This window comes from Macaca nemestrina, chromosome 20 (assembly GCF_043159975.1).
Source record: "Macaca nemestrina isolate mMacNem1 chromosome 20, mMacNem.hap1, whole genome shotgun sequence".
In the NCBI taxonomy this organism is placed as follows: domain Eukaryota; kingdom Metazoa; phylum Chordata; class Mammalia; order Primates; family Cercopithecidae; genus Macaca; species Macaca nemestrina.
This window is the reverse complement of record NC_092144.1, coordinates 55,755,093-55,777,225: the sequence shown is the minus strand read 5'-3', so window position 1 is coordinate 55,777,225 and position 22,133 is coordinate 55,755,093. Positions and strand designations below refer to the sequence as shown.

Sequence of the window (22,133 nt, the reverse complement as noted above, 5' to 3'; positions counted from 1 at the left end):
TGCCACTACACTCTGGCCTGGGTGAAAGAGCAAGACCCCAACACATTTTAAAAAAAAAAAAAGGAAAGAAGCTGCGAGAGTGGTAGAGTAGAGGCAGAGAATCATCTTATGAGCCCTTTCCCAAATCAGAAACTGAGGCCTGGGGTAAGCAAATGGACTTGCCCAAGGCCACACAAAGTGAGGCTTCTTCTGCCCCTCCTCCCCCCAGGGTGGTGAAGGGCAGGATGGGATGGGGAGGAAATGGCCTCCTAAGGGGCATGAGGAGGGAGGCTAGAGGGGCCAGAGATCATCCTGGCTGCGGGCCTGAGGATGTGGGAGCAGGTACAATGTGCAGGGTGGGAAGGAAGATGAGGGGAAGGTGGATTCCTGGGCGGAGGCAGGGGTTCTCAGCAGAAGACCAAATCTTCCTGGAGGGGCACGGGGGGCCGAGCACGCCTCTATCCCCATCAGAACAGCCCTTCAAATCACTCCAGAGATCTTAGCATTTATAAAAACTGGCAGATTTATTCTGCAGGGGCCCATTTTCAAGAAGTTAAAGGTGAAGGTGGGAGGGGAGAAGTTTCCTCCCCTTTTCCTTTCTCCCTCATCTTATTTTCTCCAAGGGGTAAAAATATGACCTGGACCCCAAAACCTACCCAAATAAAAAATCAAAAAACTGAGGTTCCAAAAAGTTACAGCATCTTAATTCCTCATAGAAAAGGGGGAGGAGCCAGAGAGAAGGGGAGTCCCTGGGGTGGGGGGAGGCACTCCCAGCCCGGTAAGACATCACCTCCCCTTAAATAGCTGCCCCAAATGGGGCAAGCCCGGGGCTATAGCATTTAAAAACTCCCACACCCCATTTTATCAAAACCAAAGAGAAAAAAAAATTTCCCTTTTCCCCCAAAACCCAAATATATATATATTTTTTTCTTAAAAAAACAAAACTTTGAAGGCATTAAGCGTTAAAGTGAATCTAGAACAAGGGAATGTGAAATTCCCTCCTTCCTTCCCCCTTCCTGTGGGGTTCATTGGTGCATCCCCAGCAGAGGGACCGGCCCCAAGGGGATGGCAGAGGGGAAGGACCAAAGGGAGAAAAGGGCGGGGGCCTCCCCAGCCAATCAGCAGCCAGTGTGGGTGTGAGCAGGGAAGCCACGCCCCCTTGGAGTTTTCCAAGTGGGATGGGGAGTGGGAACAATGCATTCCTGTGTAGTCTTCAGCCAATTCCAAGTCAAGTAGAGGCAGGGAAAGCAAGGTGACAGGCGGGGTGTGCGGAAAGGAGAAGCGGGTCTTCTGGGTCCATTTCTGTGGTCAGGGAGAACCCCGCTTCCTCAGCTCCTGGACAAAGGCTGGAAGGAAACAAGAAGCAGAGGTCAGGGGCACAGTCTCTGCCTCCTCCCTTCCAAAACAGGGCTCTTGCCCAGGGACATGATGCCTCGGAAATAAGTAAATGTTTAAGAACCAAACCAAACCACCTCACCTTCAATGATTTCCTCTTTCACTTTCTGCAATTCCTTTTTCACCTCTTCCAGAAGCTCCTAAAATTAATGGGGTACAACTAATCAGGAGCGGATACTGGGACTTGCAGGAACGAATATCCCTTCTGTTACTTTTTGAGATGGGGACTTGCTCTGTTGCCCAGGCTAGGGTGCAACGGCACGATCACAGCTCATTGCAGCCTCAACTTCCCAGGCTCAGGCAATCCTCCTGCCTTAGCTTCCCAAGTAGCCGGGACCACAGGCACCTGCCACCACAATCAGGTAACTTTTTCTTTTTTTTTTTGAGAGAGTCTCCCTGTTGCCCAGGCTGGAGTGCAGTGGCCCAATCTCTTCTCACTGCAACCTCTGGCTCCTGGGTTCAAGCGATTCTCCTGCCTCAGCCTCCCAAATAACTGGATTACAGGTGCCCCCGACCAGGCCCAGCTAATTTTTGTATTTTTAGTAGAGACAGGGTTTCACCATGTTGGCCAGGCTGGTCTTGAAGCCGACCTCAGGTGATCCACCCACTTCGGCCTCCCAAAGTGCTGGGATTACAGGCGTGAGCCACCCCGGCTAATTTTTTGTATTTTTAGTAGACACGGGGTTTCACCGTGGTCTCGATCTCCTGACCTCGTGATCCGCCCACCTCCGCCTCCCAAAGTGCTGGGATTACAGGCGTGAGCCACCGCGCCCGGCTGAGTCAGGTAATTTTTAAAAGTTATTTTTAGGCCGGGCGCGGTGGCTCAAGCCTGTAATCCCAGCACTTTGGGAGGCCGAGACGGGCGGATCACGAGGTCAGGAGATTGAGACCATCCTGGCTAACACGGTGAAACCCTGTCTCTACTAAAAAATACAAAAAACTAGCCGGGTGAGGTGGCGGGCGCCTGTAGTCCCAGCTACTCAGGAGGCTGAGGCAGGAGAATGGCGTGAACCCGGGAGGCGGAGCTTGCGGTGAGCTGAGATCCGGCCACAGCACTCCAGCCTGGGTGACAGAGCGAGACTCCGTCTCAAAAAAAAAAAAAAAGTTATTTTTAGAGATGAGGTCTCCCGATGTTGTCCCAGGTTGGTCTCAAACTCCTGGCCTCAAGCAATGCTCCCACATCAGCCTCTCAATGTGCTGAAATTACAGACATGAGCCACCGTGCCCTGCCAGAGTCCCCTCTTTCTTGTTGATGGAAAAGCCAGAGGGAGTAGGTTTGAGACCCACCCCTACCCCGACACCATGACATTGCTGTCAAGGTCGCAGAGTGACTGGAGGATTCTAGGGGAGAATTCTGGATCCTTGGAGCCGGAAAAGTACTGGAGAACATCCAGTACCAAGGTTGGCAAGTGCGTTCCAGCCTCCTGCCAACTCCAATTGGTGACGGAGAGCTGGGTCAATGTGCAGAAGGGATTCAAGGCACTCATCGGGAATGAGTGCGGTGACAGATTAATAATGTCTGTCACAGGCGCCAGAAAAGGGGGCGTGGGGTCTGGGTCATCCTTGATCCAATCCAGCCTCTCCATTTGTCAGATTGGAAACCTGAGGTTTCTAAGATGTTATCTAGGATCATACGGCATGCCAGTGGCAGGGGCCAGACCTATAACTCTCTTGCTGTGGTTCCCAACCTCCCCTCCAAGTTACCTGTTTCACCCTCTGTAGGTCCGAGTCATCGCTGGAGCTGGGTGTGCAGGGGTGGGTCTCGGAAGTGGTCACCGAGGAAGATGACTTCATCCTGGGGGAGTTGGCATGGTTTGGGAGAGCAATGAAATTAAAAAGAGGACCTGCTTCCCCACCTCCTATTCCAGGGATCACATTGAGTTCCGCCTTATAAATTGGGCAAGTCCAAGTATTTTGAGGTCCCCAGTTTTTGTTTTGTTTTGTTTTGTTTTGAAACAGTCACATTCTCTCTCCCAGGCTGGAGTGCAGGCACGATGGCGGCTCGCTGCGGCCTCGACTTCCTGGGCTCAAGTGATCCTCCCTCCTTAGCCTCCCGAGTAGCTGGGACCACAGGTAAGTGCCACCACACTTGGCTAATTTCTGTAGAGTTGGAGTCTCGCCATGTTGCCCAGGCTGGTCTTGAACTCCTGGGCTCAAGCGATCTGCCCGTCTTGACCTCCCCAAGGGCCCCAGTACCAATGGCCTACCTTGGCAAGGTTGTGCTGTTCTTCTCCCAGGGTCTCCGTACAGATTCTGGGGATAGGCAACAAATCAGAAAGATCAGGGACAAAAGACTGCCCCCCAATCAATCTTACTCCCCCAATCTCATCAGCCCCTGTTCAAAGCCCCATCTCAGGAGACTACAATCCCCAGCACCATCGCCCTGACTCTCCCGTGAAGGTGCTTAACATGTGAGAACAGGGTATTCTGGGATTTGTAGTTGCTGTGGCTGGACTGGGCACTCACCACTCTGGGCCGGGACTCTGGCCTCTGGCTCCTCCTGCTGGTAGGAAATAAAACTGCCATGAGCCAGCCCCTGCCGCACCTCTGCGCATTTCCTCTTTCAGGTTCAAACCCCAAACATCCCACTATCCCTACCCTCATGATCCGGCCTAAGAGGTGAAGGGCAAGAAGAGCCCCTAACTTACATTAGCAGATTCATCCTTGGGGGTTTTCTCCCCAACCTGTGTGGCTTTCCTTCTGCAGGAGAGAAAAGCAAAAACACATGCTCCGTCACCCAACCCATCCCCTTCCGAGGGGAGTTCTAGAAATGTAGATGCTAGGGCATAGAATTCTGGAACTCAGAAAACCTAAGGAAACTCTAGTTGCGAAATTGAAGAGATTGTGCTGGGCGCAGTGGCTCTCGCCTGTAATCCAAGCACTTTGGGAGGCTGAAGCAGGCGGATCTCTTGAGGTCAAGAGTTCAAGACCAGCCTGGCCAACATGGTGAAACTCTGAGTCTACTAAAAATACAAAAATTAGCCGGGCGTGGTGGCTCATGCCTGTAATCCCAGCTACTCAGGAGGCTGAGGCAGGAGAATTGCTTGAACCCTGGAGGCGGAGGTTGCAGTGGGTTGAGATCTTACCACTGCACTCCAGCCTGGGTGACAGAACAAGACTCCATCTCAAAAAAAAAAAAGAAAAAGAAAAAGAAAGAGAAAAAAAAAATTCAAGAGATTGCGGTTCTAGAATCAGGATGGAGAAGGTTCTATGATTCTTATATTAGGGAATAGTAAGATTCTGAGGGTGGAGCGGTGCTGTGTTAGAACACTGAGATTGCCGGAATCTGAGTTCCCAGAGTTCCAAGGCAGGATCTCCTACGGTTCTAGAATTCTGGGTTTCAGAACATTCTACAGGCTACCTAGGTGGTTGCAAGCCTCAGCCATTTCAGGAAATGACAAACCCCACCATTATATCCCAAACCTGGTTATCAAAGTGGGGAACATTCACCAAAAGAAACAAACCAAACAGGAATCGGAGCCCTCCCCTGACTGGGCCCTACTGAACTGGAATCTCCAGTTGACTCGGGCGTCCAGGCTCAGGCTCACCTCCGGGCCAGCATGGCGTTCATCTCTTCCATGAGTCCCCCACCTCCGCTTCGACCACTCTCAGCTTTGGGGGCTGCGGGCCCCCCTGAGGCCTCCTCCTGCTGGAGAAATTTAAAAGGGGCAGGAGCTTTAGGGGCAGGCCTTTTGGCCTTCCAGGCCTATGACACCGCCGGCAGCCCTGGCCTCATCCCCCACAAAAGCCCTGTTGCCCCTTCCCACCTCTCCCGGCCCCTCACCTTGCTGACTTTCCTGAGTTTGGCTCCAGCAATAGCTGCGGCCAGGCCTGGGGCCCCAGCTCCCCCACCACCAGGACCCTGTGCTGCCGGGAGAGGGGGTGCAGGGGGTGGTCCTCCCCCTGCTCCATGTGCTGCAGCTGGGACCCCCGAGGAGGGCAAACCTGGGGGTGGGGGGGGACCTGGAGGAGGGGGAGGTCCTGGTGGTGGGGGTGGACCCCCAGCTGGGGGAGCAGGTGGGCCTCCTGAAACAAACACAGAAAAGGGGGCAGCTGAAAGAGAAGCTTCATTCTTCACTGTCCAGCTAGCTGGCCTCTTCCTCCAGGGAGGCCCCCTCCCAACTCCCGAAGCCATCTGAGCATCACCTGCATTGGAGACCCGGCGCTCTAGGTGCTCCGACGGGCCGGACTGCTGCCTGTAGGGGGAGGCAAGGGAGCTGCCATCAATCAGGGCCCTAAGGATGACCAGCGAAGGGGCCAGCGACCTCCATCCTCTTTCTCAGAGGTCTCCAGGGACGCTGGCTCCTAATCCTCACCCAAGCCTTCCTCCCCTAGGGAACCAAGAATGGGGGTGGGTGAGAGTGGGGGGAATGGAGGGCAGGGCAGTGACAGGGAGAGATCTGAATGCGAGATCTCAGTCACTAAACTGTCAGGAACACCTGAATGACAAAATGCCCAAGATTCTTTTTTTTTTTTTGAGACAGAGTCTCACTCTGTCACCCAGGATGGAGTGCAGTGGCTCGATCTTGGCTTACTGCAACCCCCGCCTCCCAGGTTCAAGCGATTCTCCTGCTTCATCCTCCCGAGCTGGGATTACAGGCACGGGCGCCACCATGCCCGGCTAATTTTTATATCTGCAGTAGAGACAGGATTTCACCATGTTGGCCAGGCTGGTCTCAAACTTCTGACCTCAGGTGATCTGCCCGCCTCAGCCTCCCAGAGTGCTGGGATTACAGGAGTGAGTCACCACGCCCAGCCACGAGATTCTTTCAACCACCATATTCTGATTTCCAGGAATCTGCAGGGACCAGGAGGTTCTGCAACTCTCAGTGTCAGAAATTTCTTGAACATTCTGAAAACTGCAAGTTGGCTGGGTTCTGAACTCTAGGAGTCAAGGGTTCCAGAACGTATGGAACTGGCCGTGGCTAAGGTTCCCCACCCAGGGCCCAGCCCCACCTTTTCTGCTGCTCCACCTCCTCCGGGGAGGGACCGTTCGGGACCGACCAGGTGGGAGGTGCTGGGGGTGGAGGGGGCCCACCTCCTGGAAGGTGAGAGAGAAAGGGCCACAAGTCAATCCGGGAACTCTGCTCAGCCCTTGGCGTTTCCCTTGCTCTTCCAGGCCTCCCAGGAATCCTGCCCAGGGGCACTCACTTCCTCCTTCCTGAGGCCCTGAGGCTCCAGGCCCAGGAGGACACACCCTGGGAGGTGAGGCAGCACCAGCCTCCCTGGCCTGAGTTGCCCTAAGGCAGGTGTTGTTGTGATGTCCCAGTGACAGGAGAAGCTAAGGCCCAGGGGACAGTCACTTGCCCCAAAGTTCTCCAGGTTGGAATGTGCAGGAACAAGACTTGAATTCAGGCCGATTCCAGCAGCCAGGCTCTTAACCACTGTTGGTTTGTTTCGAGACAGAGTCTCATAGTCACCCAGGCTGTGGAATGCAGTGGCGCAATCACGGCTAACCACAGTCTCAGTCTCCCCAGGCTCAGGTGATCCTCCAACCTCAGCCTCCCGAGTAGCTGGGACTACGGGCACATTTCACCACACCTGGCCAATCATTTATTTTTTTGTACAGATGGGATTTTGCTATGTTACCCAGGCTGGTCTCAAACGCCTGAGCTCAAGCTATCCAACCACCTCGGCCTCTCAAAGTTCTGGGATTACAGACATGAGCCACAGCACCTGGCCAGCTCGTTTTTTTTTTTTTTTTTTTTGAGATGAAGTCTCGCTCTTGTCCCCCAGGCTGGAGTGCAATGGTGTGATCTTAGCTCGCTGCAACTTCCGCCTCCCGGGTTCAAGAGATTCTCCTGCCTCAGCCTCCTGAGTAGCTGGGATTACAGGCACCTGCCACCATGCCTGGCTAATTTTTGTATTTTTAGTAGAGACGAGGTTTCACCATATTGGCTAGGCTGGTCTCAAACTCCTGACCGCAAGTGATCCACTCGCCTCGGCCTCCCAAAGTGTTGGGATTACAGGCGTGAGCCACTGCACCTGGCCCCTGGCCAGCTCTTAACCACTGTCACAGCCACTTGGACTTTACCTAAGAACCTGGAAAGGTAAAGAGCTTCTTCCTCACCTACCTCCAGGCCGCTGGCCCCAGCACCCACCTGAATTGAATTGGCTATGAATTAACAAGAATTAGCCCCATTTTACAGATGACTACACTGAAGCGCACTGTATTTTTCTGTGTGCCCCAGAGGAGCAAACCCCTTCCGCACTAGCACAGAAGTTGCCCCACAAAGCAAACACCGCTGCATTTGGTGACTTTCAGTTCTACAGCAGTGATTCCAGGCCAGATGCATGGCAGTCACATAAAACCTCGCTACTCAGTCACGTCCGCGGACCAGCAGCCTCGGTATCACCAGGGCACTTGTGAGAATGCAGAGTCTCAGTCTCCCTAGCCCATCTGCACCGGAGGCTGCACTGTAACCATATCCCCAGGTGATTCATGTGCATGTTAAGGTTTAAGAAATAGCAACTAGGCCGGGCGCGGTGGCTCAAGCCTGTAATCCCAGCACTTTGGGAGGCCGAGACGGGCGGATCACGAGGTCAGGAGTTCGAGACCATCCTGGCTAACACGGTGAAACCCCGTCTCTACTAAAAAATACAAAAAACTAGCCGGGCGAGGTGGCGGGCGCCTGTAGTCCCAGCTACTCGGGAGGCTGAGGCAGGAGAATGGCGTAAAAACCCGGGAGGCAGAGCTTGCAGTGAGCTGAGATCCGGCCACTGCACTCCAGCCTGGGCGACACAGCGAGACTCTGTCTCAAAAAAAAAAAAAAAAAAGAAATAGGAACTGGGCTGGGTGCCTGGCTTGCTCCTGTAATCTCAGCACTTTGGCCAAGGCGAGTGGATCACCTGAGGTCAGGAGTTCGAGATCAGCCTGGCCAACGTGGCGAAACCCCGTCTCTACTAAAACTACAAAAATTAGCCAGGCATGGTGGTGTGCACCTGTAGTTCCATCTACTCGGGAGGCTGAGGCAGAATTGCTTAAACCCAGGAGGCAGAGGTTGCAGTGAACCGAGATCACACCACTGCACTCCAGCCTGAGACAGAGCGAGACTCCATAACAAAAAAAAAAAAAAAAGAAAGAAAAAAAAAAAGAAAAGCAACTGGACTGGGTGTAGTGGCTCATGCCTGCAATCCCAGCACTTTAGGAAGCTGAAGTGGATCACTTGAGCCCAGGAGTTTGAGACCAGCCTGTAGACCATCTCCACAAAAAGTAAAAAAGCAATTTTGAAATTATCCAGGTGGCTGGGCGTGGTGGCTCACACTTATAATCCCAGCACTTTGGGAGGCAGAGGCAGGTGGATCAGTTGAGGCCAGGAGTTCCAAACCAGCCTGGCCAATATGGTGAAACCCCTTCTCTACTAAAATTACAAAGGCCGGGCGCGGTGGCTCACACCTGTAATCCCAACACTCTGGGAGGCCTAGGCGGGTGGATCACGAGGTCAAGAGATCGAGACCATCCTGGCTAACATGGTGAAACCCTGTCTCTACTAAGGATACAAAAAATTACCCGGGTGTGGCGGCTCACGCCTGTAGTCCCAGCTATTCGGGAGGCTAGGGCAGGTGAATCGTTTGAACCCGGGAGGCGGCGGTTGCAGTGAGGCGAGATCACGCCACTGCACTCCAGCCTGGGCGACAGAGCGAGACTCTGTCTCGAAAAAATAAATAAATAAAAATAAAAACAAAATACAAAAAAATAGCTGGGCATGGTGGCGCAGGCCTGTAACCCCAGCTACTCAGGAGGCTCTTTTTTTTTTCTGGGATGAAGTCTCACTCTTGTCCCCCAGGAGAATCACTCAAACCCAGGAGGTGGAGGTTGCAGTGAGCTGAGGTTACACCACTGCACTCCAGCCTGGGTGACAGAGCAAGACTCTGTCTCAAAAAAAGAGCCAGGTATGGTGATGCACACCTGTATTCCCAGCTACTTAGGAGGTTGAGGCAAGAGGCTCACTTGAGCCCAGGAGGTGGAGGCTGCAGAGAGCCATGATTGTGCCAGTGTACACCAGCCTGGGCAACAGAGCGAGATCCCGTTTCTGGGGCGGTACCTACCTATGTCTTGATCTGGGAGGTGGTTTGCCAGGAGTGTGCCTGTGTAAAGTTCATGGAGTACTGATCCCTGAGTAATTATGCATTTTTTGTGTGTTTGTTTTCTTTTTGAGAAGGAGTCTTGCTCTGTCGCCAGGCTGAAGTGCACAGTGGCACGATCTCGGCTCACTGCAACCTCCACCTCCTGGGTTCAAGTGCTTCTCGTGCCTCAGCCTCCCAAGTAGCCGGGATTTCAGGTGCCTGCCACCACGCCCAGCTAATTTTTGTATTTTAGTAGAGACGCAATTTCACCATGTTGGGCAGGCTGGTCTTGAACTCCTGACCTCAGGTAATCCACCTGCCTCGGCCTCCCAAAGTGCCGAGATTACAGGCATGAGCCACCACGCTAGGCCAATCGTGCATTTTATGCATAGGTGTGCACGGGCACACTGGAACGCACAAAATCCTCATGATAATTTTCCATGATAGCAATGAATTTGCTCCATTTTACCAATGAGTAAGCAAAGTCCCAGAGTGGTAAACCGGCAGCCTGAGGCCACACAGCCGCATTCAGTGGTCCCCTTTGCCCACCCACTGCCCACCGCTGTTTCTGACCTTCCAACGCCTCTAGGGCACTGGCCATGCCGGCAGCAAACTGGGCTGCATCCTCCTTGCTGCCGAAGTTGAGGCCCCAGACCTGGCGGGCGTCGCGCCACTGATGGAAGTTGGGGGTGGCCTGATTATACTTGACGCCCCGGACAATGGAACAGTTGATGACCACCTGGTGGGAGGGGAAAGGGAGGGTGAGGGGTGGCAGGCGCAGGGGTGGGGCAGGTAGGGGCTGAGCCCGCAAAGAGGGGCCTGCGGGAAGCTGTACCTGCTGGTCGGGCTGCATCTTCCGGCCCACGACGCGAAAGGAATTGGCCGTGGGGTTGTGGTAGATCTGGACGCGGCTGAAGGCCTGGGGACCTGTGCCAGCAGGGAGCCATCGCTTGTTGCCGTCATCATAAAGCATCACAGTGGCCCGGCTGGAACAGATGACCGTCTCGCTGCAGGCGGGAGGAAAAGGGAGAGGGGCCGGTCACCTTCTCATCTGGGTCTCCCTGGGAGATTCCAAGGGACAAAGACAGAGTGTGGAAGGAAGAGAGTGAGGGAGGCAGGAGCCAGGTGGACAGAAAGACAGCGGGGAGAGAGATCAGGAGAGAAAATCAGACCAGGAGAGACGGACAAACACACAAACGAGATGTAAGACAGACAGACACAGGGAGGGAGAAACTGGAAGTGGAAGAGACAGATGCAGAGAGAGGTGGGAAAGGGAGAGCTGGGTTGACAAAGGGGAGAGAGACAGACTGAAAGGCAGACAGACAGATGGACAGATAGGGGAGGGGTGGGGAAAAAGGATAGGCAGACAGCGGACCTGGAGGAAAAGGCAGAAAGACACAGAAAGAGATCAAGATCGTCTTGGCATGGTGTCTCACACCTGTAATCCCAGCACTTTGGAGGCTGAGGCAGGAGGATCACTTAAGTCCAAGCATTTCAGACCAGCCTGGGCAACCCCCATCTCTAATAATAATTACTTTTAGTTTCAGTTTTGTTTTTGAGACACAGTCTTGTTCTGTCACCCAGGCTGGAATGTGGCCTCGATCTCCTGAGCTCAATTGATCCTCCCACTTCAGCCTCCCAAGTAGTTGGGACTATAAGCATGCACCACCACACCCAACTAATTTTTTTTTTTTTAGACAGTCTCACTCTGTCACCCGGGCTGCAATGCAGTGGCATGATCTCGGCTCACCAAAACCTCTGCCTCCCAGGTTCAAGCCATTCTCCTGCCTCAGCCACGTGAGTAGCTGGGATCACAGGCACGCACCACCAAGCCCAGCTAATTTTTTGTATTTTTAGTAGAGACAGGGTTTCACCGTGTTGGCCAGGCTGATCTCGAACTCCTGGGCTCAAGTGGTCCATTTGCCTCAGCCCCCCAAAGTGCTAGGATTATAGGGGTGAACCACCATACCCAGACTACAAAAAAAAATTTTTAATGAAAAATAAAAAACACGGCCGGGCGCGGTGGCTCAAGCCTGTAATCCCAGCACTTTGGGAGGCCAAGACGGGCGGATCACGAGGTCAGGAGATCGAGACCATCCTGGCTAACACAGTGAAACCCCGTCTCTACTAAAAATACAAAAACTTAGCCGGGCGAGGTGGCAGGTGCCTGTAGTCCCAGCTACTTGGGAGGCTGAGGCAGGAGAATGGCGTGAACCCGGGAGGCGGAGCTTGCAGTGAGCCGATGGAGAGACAGGCTGAGAGGTGTAAGAGGCTGAGGCCAACACCGGCGGGGAGGGATGCAGGTTAGCAGAGCGAGGGCAGGAGGGAAGACAGAGGGGCCAGAAGGAGGCCAAGAGCCCAGAGTTGCACTAGGGACCAGCCCCTGCCTGGCCTCAGTTTCCCTATCTCTACCAGCAGGCTTGGACATGCCCCCACGCCACCACTGCCTGCTCAGGAAGAAGCTGAGACTTGGAAGGGGAAGTGTGAAGCCTGCAGTAGGTTGGGGATCCATCCCAGACCTCTGAGCTCTTCCTCCAAAGGGACTTCCCGCTGCCCACCCATCGCCTGGCTCCCCAGGGCACTAGCGGCCATTCCCCAGATACTCCCTGCTCCGTGTCTGGCCCTTGTTGGGTGGGGCTGGGGATGAAGACACAGCAGTGACCCAGACAGCCCCGGCACCACCCTCCTGGGGCTCACAGTCCAGTGTGGGAGACACAGCTGTCCCCAGATGGTACCAACCCAGGGATAGGACCAAAGAGCCCAGGGTCTGGTGGTGCCCTGAAGGAACACCTGCCCCAGCCTGGAGAGTCGGGCAGGACTTCCTGGAAAAGGCAACATCTGACTCAGCCTGGGCGGGAGGTGTCAGTAAACTGGTGCAGAGTTCAGGAGCTGATATCCCCAGTCATGGGTTCAAATCCCCACTGAGCCACCTACTTCATGTGACTCAGGCACGTGACCTTCCCACTCAAGAACGCTTCTCGCCTGTGAACTGGGAAAATGACAGTCCCCAACTCCAGGGCAGTGGGGGAGGGGCACATGAACCTGGGCACCTAAAGTGCCTGGTATAGCCGGGTGTGGTGGCTCACGCCTGTAATCGCGGCACTTTGGGAAGCTGAGGCGAAGGGATCACTTGAGCTCAGGTGTTCGAGATCAGCCTGGGCAACACAGTGAAATCGTGTCTCTACAAAAACGTACAAAGATTTGCTGGGCATGGTGTATTCTGAGCTACTCAGGAGGCTGACACAGGAGAATCGCTTGAACCCAAGAGGTGGAGGTTGCAGTGAGCTGAGATCACGCCATTGCACTCCAGCCTGGGCAACAGAGCGAAACTCTGTCTCAAAAAAAAAAAAAAAAAAAGCTAAGTGCTTCGTATAGTGCTCGGCACACACCAAGAGCTCAGTAACTGTCCACCTCCGTCTCATGGGCACCACTGGGGCCCAGGACAGCTACAACCCTAGGACCCTCCCACCAGCCCTTCTGGAGGTTCAGTCCCCTCTCCCCCAGTGAGGAAACGCAGGCCTACACAGGAACTCAAACAGGAAGTGACTTGCCCAAGGTCACACAGGGGAAAGAGAAGCACTGGTCTCCCCCCCACCCCACCCCCAATGGGCTTTTTCCTGAAATGGGGAAGTTGGTGGTCAGAGGTTTCCGGGGAGAGAAATTAGACCCCCCACAAAGCCTCTGTCTCTAGGAGGGCTGGGGGCTGGGTGTGACACTGACGCTGGGAAGTCAGGGCATAGAAAGTCCCTAGACAGACTCAGCTGTGGGTAGGAACCTGGGGTAGGGACCCTAGGATTTCCATAATTGTGCCATCTCCCTCTTACCAGACATTTCAGGAGGATCAGGGGCCCTAAACCCTCCCCCAAAGTCACTCATTTAATTCTCACTGCAGCTTATCCAGAGAGCCACTCTTTCATCCTAATATTGCAGGTGAGGACCAGAGGCCCAGACAGGTTGAGTGACTTGCCCACAGTCACACAGCTAGTGAGGAACAGAGTGCAGATGTGAATTCAGGCTCCCAAGCCTTAACCCCGGGGAACCTGTGAGCCCCACCCAAACACCAGGTGCCCTTTCCAGACAAGCACAGCCTCGGGGGCTGTTTCTGGCTCCTGCTGCCCCTGGCAGGGCAGGGTTAAGGCTTCGGCCTCACCCACACCTGCCACCCACACCCAGGGCACACTCTGGCCAGGAGCCCGGGGCTGCCGCTGCCCCGCCCTGGCTGCACTTTGCTCTCCCAGGCGGCCCTGCCCTGCTGAGGCTCTGGACTGGCCGGAGAACTTGGCGCCTGCTGCGTGACAAACGGGTGGTCTTGCCCCTCTCCAGGGCACACTGTCCCCACTGTAACAGAAGGATCCTGTTAAAACACAAGGTGGGGCCGGTAACAGCGGCTCACACCAGTAATCTCAGCACTTTGAGAGGCTGAGGAGGGAGGATTGCTTGAGCCCAGAAGTTCAAGACCAGCCTGGGCAACATAGCGAGACCCCATCTCTAAAAAACAAAACAAACTAACAAAAACCCACAAGGTGGAATGTCCCTTCCGCTTCTTGAAAGCTCCAGGCTCCTACAGAATCAACGCCAAGTTCTCTCCAGGGCCTCCGTGATCTGTGTGTCCTCAGATCTCATTTCTTCCCGCTCCACTGTCCCTTGGGGACTCTGTTCCAGACCCTATGCCTCCTACCCCCATGCTGCTCTTCCCGCAGGCCAGACACATTCCTGCCTCAGGCCTGTGTGCTGCTTCTTCCTCAGGCCTAGCCTCTCCCCACTTTCAGGTTTCTCCTTAGCTGTCACCCCTTCTGAGAAGCCATCCTCACTCCCTTAGCTGGGAACGCTTCTCTGCTTTTTATCCCCTGCTGCACAGCAGTGACCCCTGCCCAACACAATATTTGTCTGTCTCTGCTACCAAAAAGGCAGACATTTGTGTCCCAATTGTTCACTGCTGTGTCCCCAGAACCTAGAATGGCACCCAACACATAGTAGTGACTCAATAGTTACTAAACATCTGCAAAAAAGGGCAAACTTTGGCCAGGGAAGGTGGCTCACGCCTGTAATCCCAGCACTTTGGGAGGCTGAGGCAGGAGGATCACTTGAGCTCAAGAGTTCGAGATTGGCTTGGGAAGGCCGGGTGCAGTGGCTCATGCCTGTAATCCCAGCACTTTGGGAGGCCAAAGCAGGTGGCTCTCTTGAGGTCAAGAGTTCGAGACCAGCCTGGCCAACATGGTGAAACCCTATGCCTACTAAAAATACAAAATTTAGCCAGGCATGGTAGCTCATGCCTGTAATCCCAGCTATCCGGGAGGCTGAGGCAGGGGAATCGCTTGAACCCAGGAGGTGGTTGCAGTGAGCCGAGATCGGACCACTGTACTCCAGCCTGGGAGTCTGGGAGACAGATAGAGACTGTCTCAAAAAAAAAAAAAAAAAAAGAGAGAGAGAGGAGAGAGACTGGCTTGGGCAAGATGGTGACCTCCATCTGTACATAAAATTTTAAAATTAGCTGGATGTGGTGGTGCTTGCCTGTAGTCCCAGCTATTCAGGAGGCTGAGGCAGGAGGATCGCTTGAGTCCAAGAGGATATGGCTGCAGTGAGCCATGTTCAGGCCGCTAGCACTCCAGCTTAGGCGACAGAGAGAGACTCTCTCTCAAAAAAAGGCAAACTTTTACCAAGGGCACCTACCATTTCTCAGTCAGCCTGGGTCCCAGACACTTCTTGGTGCTGGACACCAGTTTCCCTGCTGCACGGCTCTACAACCTCATGGGATAGGCTCTGACACTCACCCTTTTGACAAGAGGGAATTGCAGGCACAGAGGAGTGAAGGCACTTGCCCCAGATCACACAGCAAGTAAGCAGAGGGGCTCATAGTTGAAACCAAGTTCCCACAAGTTCTTATCTTCATTTAAAGATGAAGAAGCAGAGCTAAATTGAAATTTTTAAAAGCCAAAGTACAAGGTAGTGTTGATCAGAGGCTTTAAAAAAAAAAGAAAAAGAAAAAAAAAAAGGGTCGGGCGCAGTGGCTCATGCCTGTAATCCCAGCACTTTGGGAGGCTGAGGCGGGCGGATCACAAGGTCAGGAGTTTGAGACCAGTCTGGGCAACATAGTGAAACACTGTCTCTACCAAAAATAGAAAAAATTAGCCAGGCTTGGTGGCGGAGGCCTGTAATCCCAGCTACTTGGGAGGCTCAGGCAGGAGGATCATGTGATCCCGGGAGGCAAATGTTGCAGTGAGCCAAGATTGCACCACTGCACCCTAGCCTGGGGGACAGAGCCAGACTCTGTCTCAAAAACAAACAAACAAACAAAAAAAAAAACACAACAAAAAACAGGCTGGGCGCGGTGGCTCACGCCTGTATCCTAGCACTTTGGGAGGCCAAGGTGGGTGGATCACGAGGTCAGGAGATCGAGACCATCTGGCTAACATGGTGAAACCCCATCTCTCCTAAAAAAATACAAAAAAAATTAGCCAGGCGTGGTTGCAGGCGCCTGTAGTAGTCCCAGCAACTTCAGAGGCTGAGGCAGGAGAATGGCGTGAACCCGGGAGGCAGAGCTTGCAGTGAGCCGAGATTGCACCACTGCACTCCAGTCTGGATGACAGAGACAGAGCAAGACTCCGTCTCAAAAGAAAGGTAGGCCAGGCGCAGTGGCTCACGCTGTAATCCCAGCACTTTGGGTGGCTGAAGGGGGCAGATGTCTTGAGCTCAGGAGTTTGAGACCAGCCTGAATAACATGGTGAAACCCCATCTCTACTAAAAATACAAAAATTAGCTGGGCATGGGGGCGCGTGCCTGTAATCCCAGCTACTCAGGAGGCTGAGGCAGGAAAATCGCTTGAACCTGGGAGGTGGAAGTTGCAGTGAGCTGAGATCGTGCCACTGCACTCCAGCCTGGGCGACAGACAGAGCAAGACTCCATCTCAAAAAAAAAACCAAACAAAAAAAACCAACAGTGAGGAACATATAAATACATCTGTACCCAGAGTGGTGATATATGCAGAGACTGTTTCCCAAGACACTAACTGTGGCTGCCTCCATTGAGGGGAAGTCAGGGACTGGGGAGGGAGAAAACAAATATTTTGCACCATTTATCTTTTGAGACAGAGTCTCACTCTGCGCCCAGGCTGGCAGTGGCGTAATCTGTTTACTGCAGCCTCCACCTCCCAGGTTCAAGCAATTCTCGTGCCTCAGCCTCCCAGCCTCCACTTTCCGGGTTCAAGCGATTCTCCTGCCTCAGCCTCCTGAGTATCTGGGATTATAAGCGTGTGCCACCACGTCAGGCTAATGTTTGTATTTTTAGTAGAGACGGGGTTTGGGCGTTTGCCACATTGGCTAGGCTGATCTCAAACTCCTCACCTCAGGTGATCTGCCTGCCTTGAACTCCCAAAGTGCTGAGATTACAGGCATGAGCCACCAGGCCCAGCCACCATTTCAATAATTTCAATAAGTATTTCAAACTGCTTATTATTTCTTTTCTTATCATGGGTTGAAATTACCTATAAAAACCTAATTCACTACTTAAGTTCAATAAATAAAACTGTAAACTACACAAAAGCAGGAACAGAAAATCCCATAGCCATAAAACAGGAGTGCCAGGGCTGTGAGATGGAAATGAGGTCTGCCTGTTTCCAGTGTTCTCCTGAAGTCTAGGAACCCTCCATTGGACATGAGAGCGCCTTAATTTTCCAGTCAGCCCAGGACTCTCTCCTCCCTGCAAGTCCCCACATTTTGGAAAACTCTAGCACATGGCAGATGAAAAGACCGTTCAAGGCCGGGTGCGGTGGCTCAAGCCTGTAATCCCAGCACTTTGGGAGGCCGAGACGGGCGGATCACGAGGTCAGGAGATCAAGACCAGCCTGGCTAACCCGGTGAAACCCCGTCTCTACTAAAAAATACAAAAAACTAGCCGGGCGAGGTGGCGGGCGCCTGTAGTCCCAGCTACTCGGGAGGCTGAGGCAGGAGAATGGCGTGAACCCGGGAGGCGGAGCTTGCAGTGAGCCGAGATCCGGCCACTGCACTCCAGCCTTGGCGACAGAGCGAGACTCGTCTCAAAAAAAAAAAAAAAAGAAAAAAAAAAAAAAAGAAAAGACCGTTCAAGTTGCCTCCTTGTTGTGTGGCTTTGCCTCTTTGAAACTCAGTTTCCAGCCCTGGAAACAATAACTCACTGGGTTCATTGTAAGGATGAAAAGATATATTGGACGAAAACCCCTAAACGCAGGACCTGTAACTTGGTACACGCTCCACATGAAAGACACAGCTTCCCATCACCGGAGGTAATCAAGCACGGCGAATCCGGTTTTCACGAAACTTCCAGACCACAGCCTTACCCTTCCCTTCACTGCCCCCCGAACCCAAGACTTACCCCATACCCTCCTTATACCATAAAAGCTGGGATACACATACACCACCCTTCCAAACGACAAATCTTCTCAGCAACCCTAAGTAAGGAACCAGGTCTCGACTCTCTGGGGCCTGTGTGGGCTACTCTAGTCCCTTCCTCCTGGTGGGCCTCAGTTTCCCATAAGATAAATGTTGCAGCTTCCGTTTCATTTGGTTTATCTGAATTATCTTAAGTGTTTTCACAGTGAAAGCAAGTTCCTTTTTTTTTCTTTTTCTTCATTGAGAACACAGAAGGCATGTTATCTGTATTTTTTTTTTTTTTTTTTTTTTTTTGAGACAGGGTCTTACTTTGTCACCCAGGCTGGAGTGCAGTGGCAAGAATACGACTCATTGCGGCCTCAACCTCCAAGCAATCCTCTCACCTCAGCCTCCAGAGTAGCTGGAACTACAGGCGCATGCCACCACACCCAGCTAATTTTTGTATATTTTATAGAGACGGGGTCACACCATATTGCCCAGGCTGTTCTCAACTCCTGGACTCAAGCGATCCTCCTGCCTTGGCCTCCCAAAGTGTTAGGATATAGGCATGAGCCCTGGCACCTGGTCCTGTTTGACTTTTTTTTTTTTTTGAGACTGAGTCTCGCTCTGTCGCCCAGGCTGGAGTGCAGTGGCGCGATCTTGGCTCACTGCAAGCTCCGCTTCCCAGGTTCACGCCATTCTCCTGCCTCAGCCTCCCGAGTAGTTGGGACTACAGGCGCCCACCACCACGCCCAGCTAATTTTTTGTATTTTTAGTAGAGACTGGGTTTCACCATGTTAGCCAGGATGGTCTCCATCTTCAGACCTGGTGATCCGCCCGCCTCGGCCTCCCAAAGTGCTGGGATTACAGGCGTGAGCCACTGCGACCGGCCCCTGTTTGACTTTAATAGGCACCTTGCCTAACTTTCCTGTGCCTCAGTTTCCCCATCTATAAACTGAGTCCCGGGGTGGGGAGGCCACAAGGCTGTAATAGTATCATTGTTAGAATTGCTGTGAGGGGTCAGGTGTGGTGGCTGATGTTTGTAATCATAGCACTTTAGGAGGGTGAGGCGGGTGGATCACCTGAAGTCAAGAGTTAGAGACCAACCTGGCCATTATGGTGAAACCCCATCTCTACTAAAAATACAAAAATTAGCCGGACATGGTGGCAGGCACCTGTAGTCCCAGCTACTGGGAAGGTTGAGGCAGGAGAATTGCTTCAACCCAGGAGGCGGAGGTTGCAGTGAGCCAAGATCGCGCCATTTCACTCCAGCCTGGGCAACAAGAGCAAAAAAAAAAAAAAAAACAACCCAGAATTGCTGTCAGGCACAAAAATGCCCCACATAAAATAGATGCTTGATCAAATGGTCTCTTATTTAAAAAAAAATAAAAATAGCTATTATTGGAAGAAAGAAATAGACCCCAATTCTCCCCAAGTCCCTTCTGCCCTGAGATTCTAGACCTCTGCCTCGCTTCTCTGTCTTCCCAGCACCCCAGCTCCAGTCCGGGACACAGCCGACACTCAACAAATATTTGTCAAATTGGGAGAAAAAGAACTATATCTTGTAATTTTCCATCTTAACATCCTCTCTTCCAACTGCCCCCAGGACTGTCCCCCAGCCAAACCAGCCAGAAATCAGAGGATCCTAGGTTCCTCCACCCCTCCAACATTGCCTAGGAATTTCTGAGGGATCTTGGCCATGTCTTTTTCTCTTTGAGCCTCAGTTTCCCCAGCTGGGTAATAGGGGCATGGGTTTTGAATCCTGGCTGTCCTTGGAGAAGAGGCACAGCCCAGTAAGTCGGGTGTGACCACCTGCAGGGGAGACCCCTGGAAAGGTGGGAGTGGCCTTCTGGTGGGACAGGCATCTGGTCACTTCTGCACTGCACCCCACCCCAGCACCCCCACAAGGTGGGATGCTTGATCACCGCCCCAGCAAGAGGTGGGCCCTGTGGGAGGGCCAGGGCTTCCAGGGCTGCTGGTGGTGGTGGTGGTGGTGGTGGGGAGGGCAGGGGGCCGGCCCAGACACCACTCCTGCCCTTTTACGGTTGCAGTGAGTGAGGCAGCACTAACTCGGACATCCGCCATCCGCCTTCCACTGAGCCTGGGACCGGAAACGCGAGGGGGGTGGAGGGGCGGGGCTGGGGGGCAAGGGGAGAGAAGAGTCCCGGAGGAAGAGGGCGAAGGAAGAGAGCGACGCTCCCTAAACTGACCCCTCTCCAGGGCGGACTTGGAAGGGATGTTGCTATAATGGGGAGCGGATAGGATAGGCAGGAAGTCTTGAGGGTATCTGTGGGTGTCCTCCTTGCTCCAAATTTTCCAGCCATGCCTTTCACATCAGAAGGAACAAACGCGGGAGGGGAATTCTCTAGTGGTCATAAAAAGGAACGCCACTCCACTCCGATGTCAAAGGGCAGGGGTTCAGGAAATGCAGGGGATGTGGGCACCACGGGGTTAATCCCTAGCCGTCCCCAGGGGCCTCCCTGCTAAGGCTGGGGGCTTTGGGGCAGGAAGTCCCAGAGAGAGTGGAGGAAGGGAGATAGTATTGTCAGGCTCTGGCCCCATGGGAGAGATTATGGGGGACCAGGGGAGGGGAGAATGGGAGGATGGTTGGGTCCCCCTGCCCACACTGGCCCCGCCCTCAGGTGAGTCCAGGAGTTCGGGGGAGGCCCCGGCCAGACCAAATCCCTGGGTCCCTTGGGCCGCCGCCCCCAGGATTAAATTCCTGGGAAGATAGCTGGAATTATCTGGGAAGCCTGGGTCCCTAGGGAAGAGGGCTATGACCTTGAAGCTTTCCAGCTCCCCCTCCTCCAACCCCAAGGCTCCGGATGGATGGGGGGGGCGGCGAGCAAAGGGGGAGGCGCCGTGGTGGGGAAGGCAGCCGGCCCACAGCGCTCGGTGCCCGCCCCCCACACCAGCTGTCTCGACAGGTGAGTCAGGAAGACAAAGGCCCCCTTCCCCCAGCTGCTGCGTCCCCTCCCTCCCCAGGGCCGCGCAGGTGGGGGAGCCGGGCCGCCCTTATGGCCCGGGGCAGGGAGCCGCCCTCTGCTCCGAGCGCCCGCTCTGTCCTAGGCACTGCCTGTTAAGCAGATTGCGTGCGGAGCGACGGGGGAGGGGAATCCCACCAGACTCCGGAGGCTGCGTCCGGGTCCCTGGATCGGTTCACACCAGCCTCTTCCACAGGAAGACCTAAGTGCCCCCCAAAATTTAGGGGATTAAGAAGTACCCCCGAAGTTCAGGAGCGCGGTCTCACTTGGGGAGACTTTTTCCAGCACCACGTAAACGGGGTCCCTGCACACCAAGGGTCTGAGTCTCAGTCTCTCTTCCAAGTCCCAGGGTCTCCCAAACCAGTCCCCCACAATCCTTCCCCGACCTCGAGCTGAAGTTTGGGGGGAGGGGGAGGAAAGTCTGAGCCCTGCCTCAATCCTGGCATCCCTGCGGGGAGTCGCTGCCAACTTTGAGGTCCTCTGAAAAAAAGTCTTAACAATTCGGGAGTCCTCCGAGCGTCCCCAAATCTTGAGGGCTCCCAGGGGAACCTCACCGCCACCACCCCCCGAGCTTGGGAAGTCAGTCGTGGAGAAGTGATCGACGGTTTTGGGGCTTGTCCTAGGGGATTCAGCCCAAATCCGAGGCTCCCAAGGATCTGTCCCCAAATTCCAGCCCGGAGCGAGCTGGGGGGGAGGGGGACAAAGGCGGGGCGCGGAGCCCGCCCGGGCGGGGACGGGTCGGGGGGCAGGTCCGGCTCACCTCATGGCTGATCTGCGGGCGGGCGGCGCGCCCACGGACTGGCTGCTCCCGGGGCGCCCCTGGCTGGAGGTTCAGGGGTTCGGGGCTGGCTCCGGGCTCGACTCAGGCTCCCCCAGGGTCCCGCCCCATAGAGTCCGGCTTCCTGGGTAGAACGTGGACCGGGCCGGGGCGGGTCTCCGGGCGCCGCTTCCCTCAGGCGATCTGATGAGAGGTCCCTGCGGCAGAAAGGGGATGCGGCGTCTGCTCCCCGACGCGCCCCCCTTGCCGGCGGCGGCTACACTGTTACTCTTACTACTGTACTTCTCTTCGTTACATTTCGTTCCAAAATTCCACTCCCCGCACCCACAATGCCCCGCGCCTTAAAGGGGCCGCGCGCGCCTCCAGGCGAGGGGGTGGAGGGCGCTTAAAAGGGCAACTCGGCACCCTCTGCTTCCGCGATCTTGCTGCTCTCCCCAACGTTGTCGTCCAGGGGTGCACCCTGGGAGTCACCACCACATGGAGGGGCAAACTTGGTGAAGGGGAAGGCGACCTCCCTTGCTCCCTAGTTCGCTTCCACTGTGGGAATTCTCAGGAGCGTCTCGGAAGGGGCACGATTTCTTTCCCCAT

General features: G+C 54.2%; 1 protein-coding gene across 3 annotated transcripts; it reads right to left on the bottom strand.

Annotated features, from left to right (window-relative positions):
• Positions 1-478: 478 nt before the first annotated feature.
• Positions 479-21,895, bottom strand: VAS (vasodilator stimulated phosphoprotein). 3 transcript variants are annotated; one of them, XM_011735970.2, is made up of 13 exons: positions 21,528-21,895; positions 10,277-10,448; positions 10,015-10,180; positions 6,331-6,415; positions 5,521-5,570; positions 5,159-5,400; positions 4,923-5,023; positions 4,023-4,074; positions 3,841-3,874; positions 3,582-3,627; positions 3,079-3,169; positions 1,457-1,514; positions 479-1,325 (listed from the first exon to the last, which is right to left on the bottom strand). In XM_011735970.2, the coding sequence occupies exons 1-13, from the start codon at positions 21,530-21,532 to the stop codon at positions 1,288-1,290; spliced, it is 1,140 nt and encodes a 379-aa protein (XP_011734272.1). In that variant the 5' UTR covers positions 21,533-21,895; the 3' UTR covers positions 479-1,287. The 3 variants fall into 3 exon arrangements, with proteins under 3 accessions (XP_011734272.1, XP_011734271.1, XP_011734270.1); XM_011735969.2 differs by having other exon boundaries at positions 3,841-3,877; positions 4,923-5,020; positions 21,528-21,892; XM_011735968.2 differs by having other exon boundaries at positions 3,841-3,877; positions 21,528-21,890.
• Between the last annotated feature and the right edge of the window lie 238 nt (positions 21,896-22,133).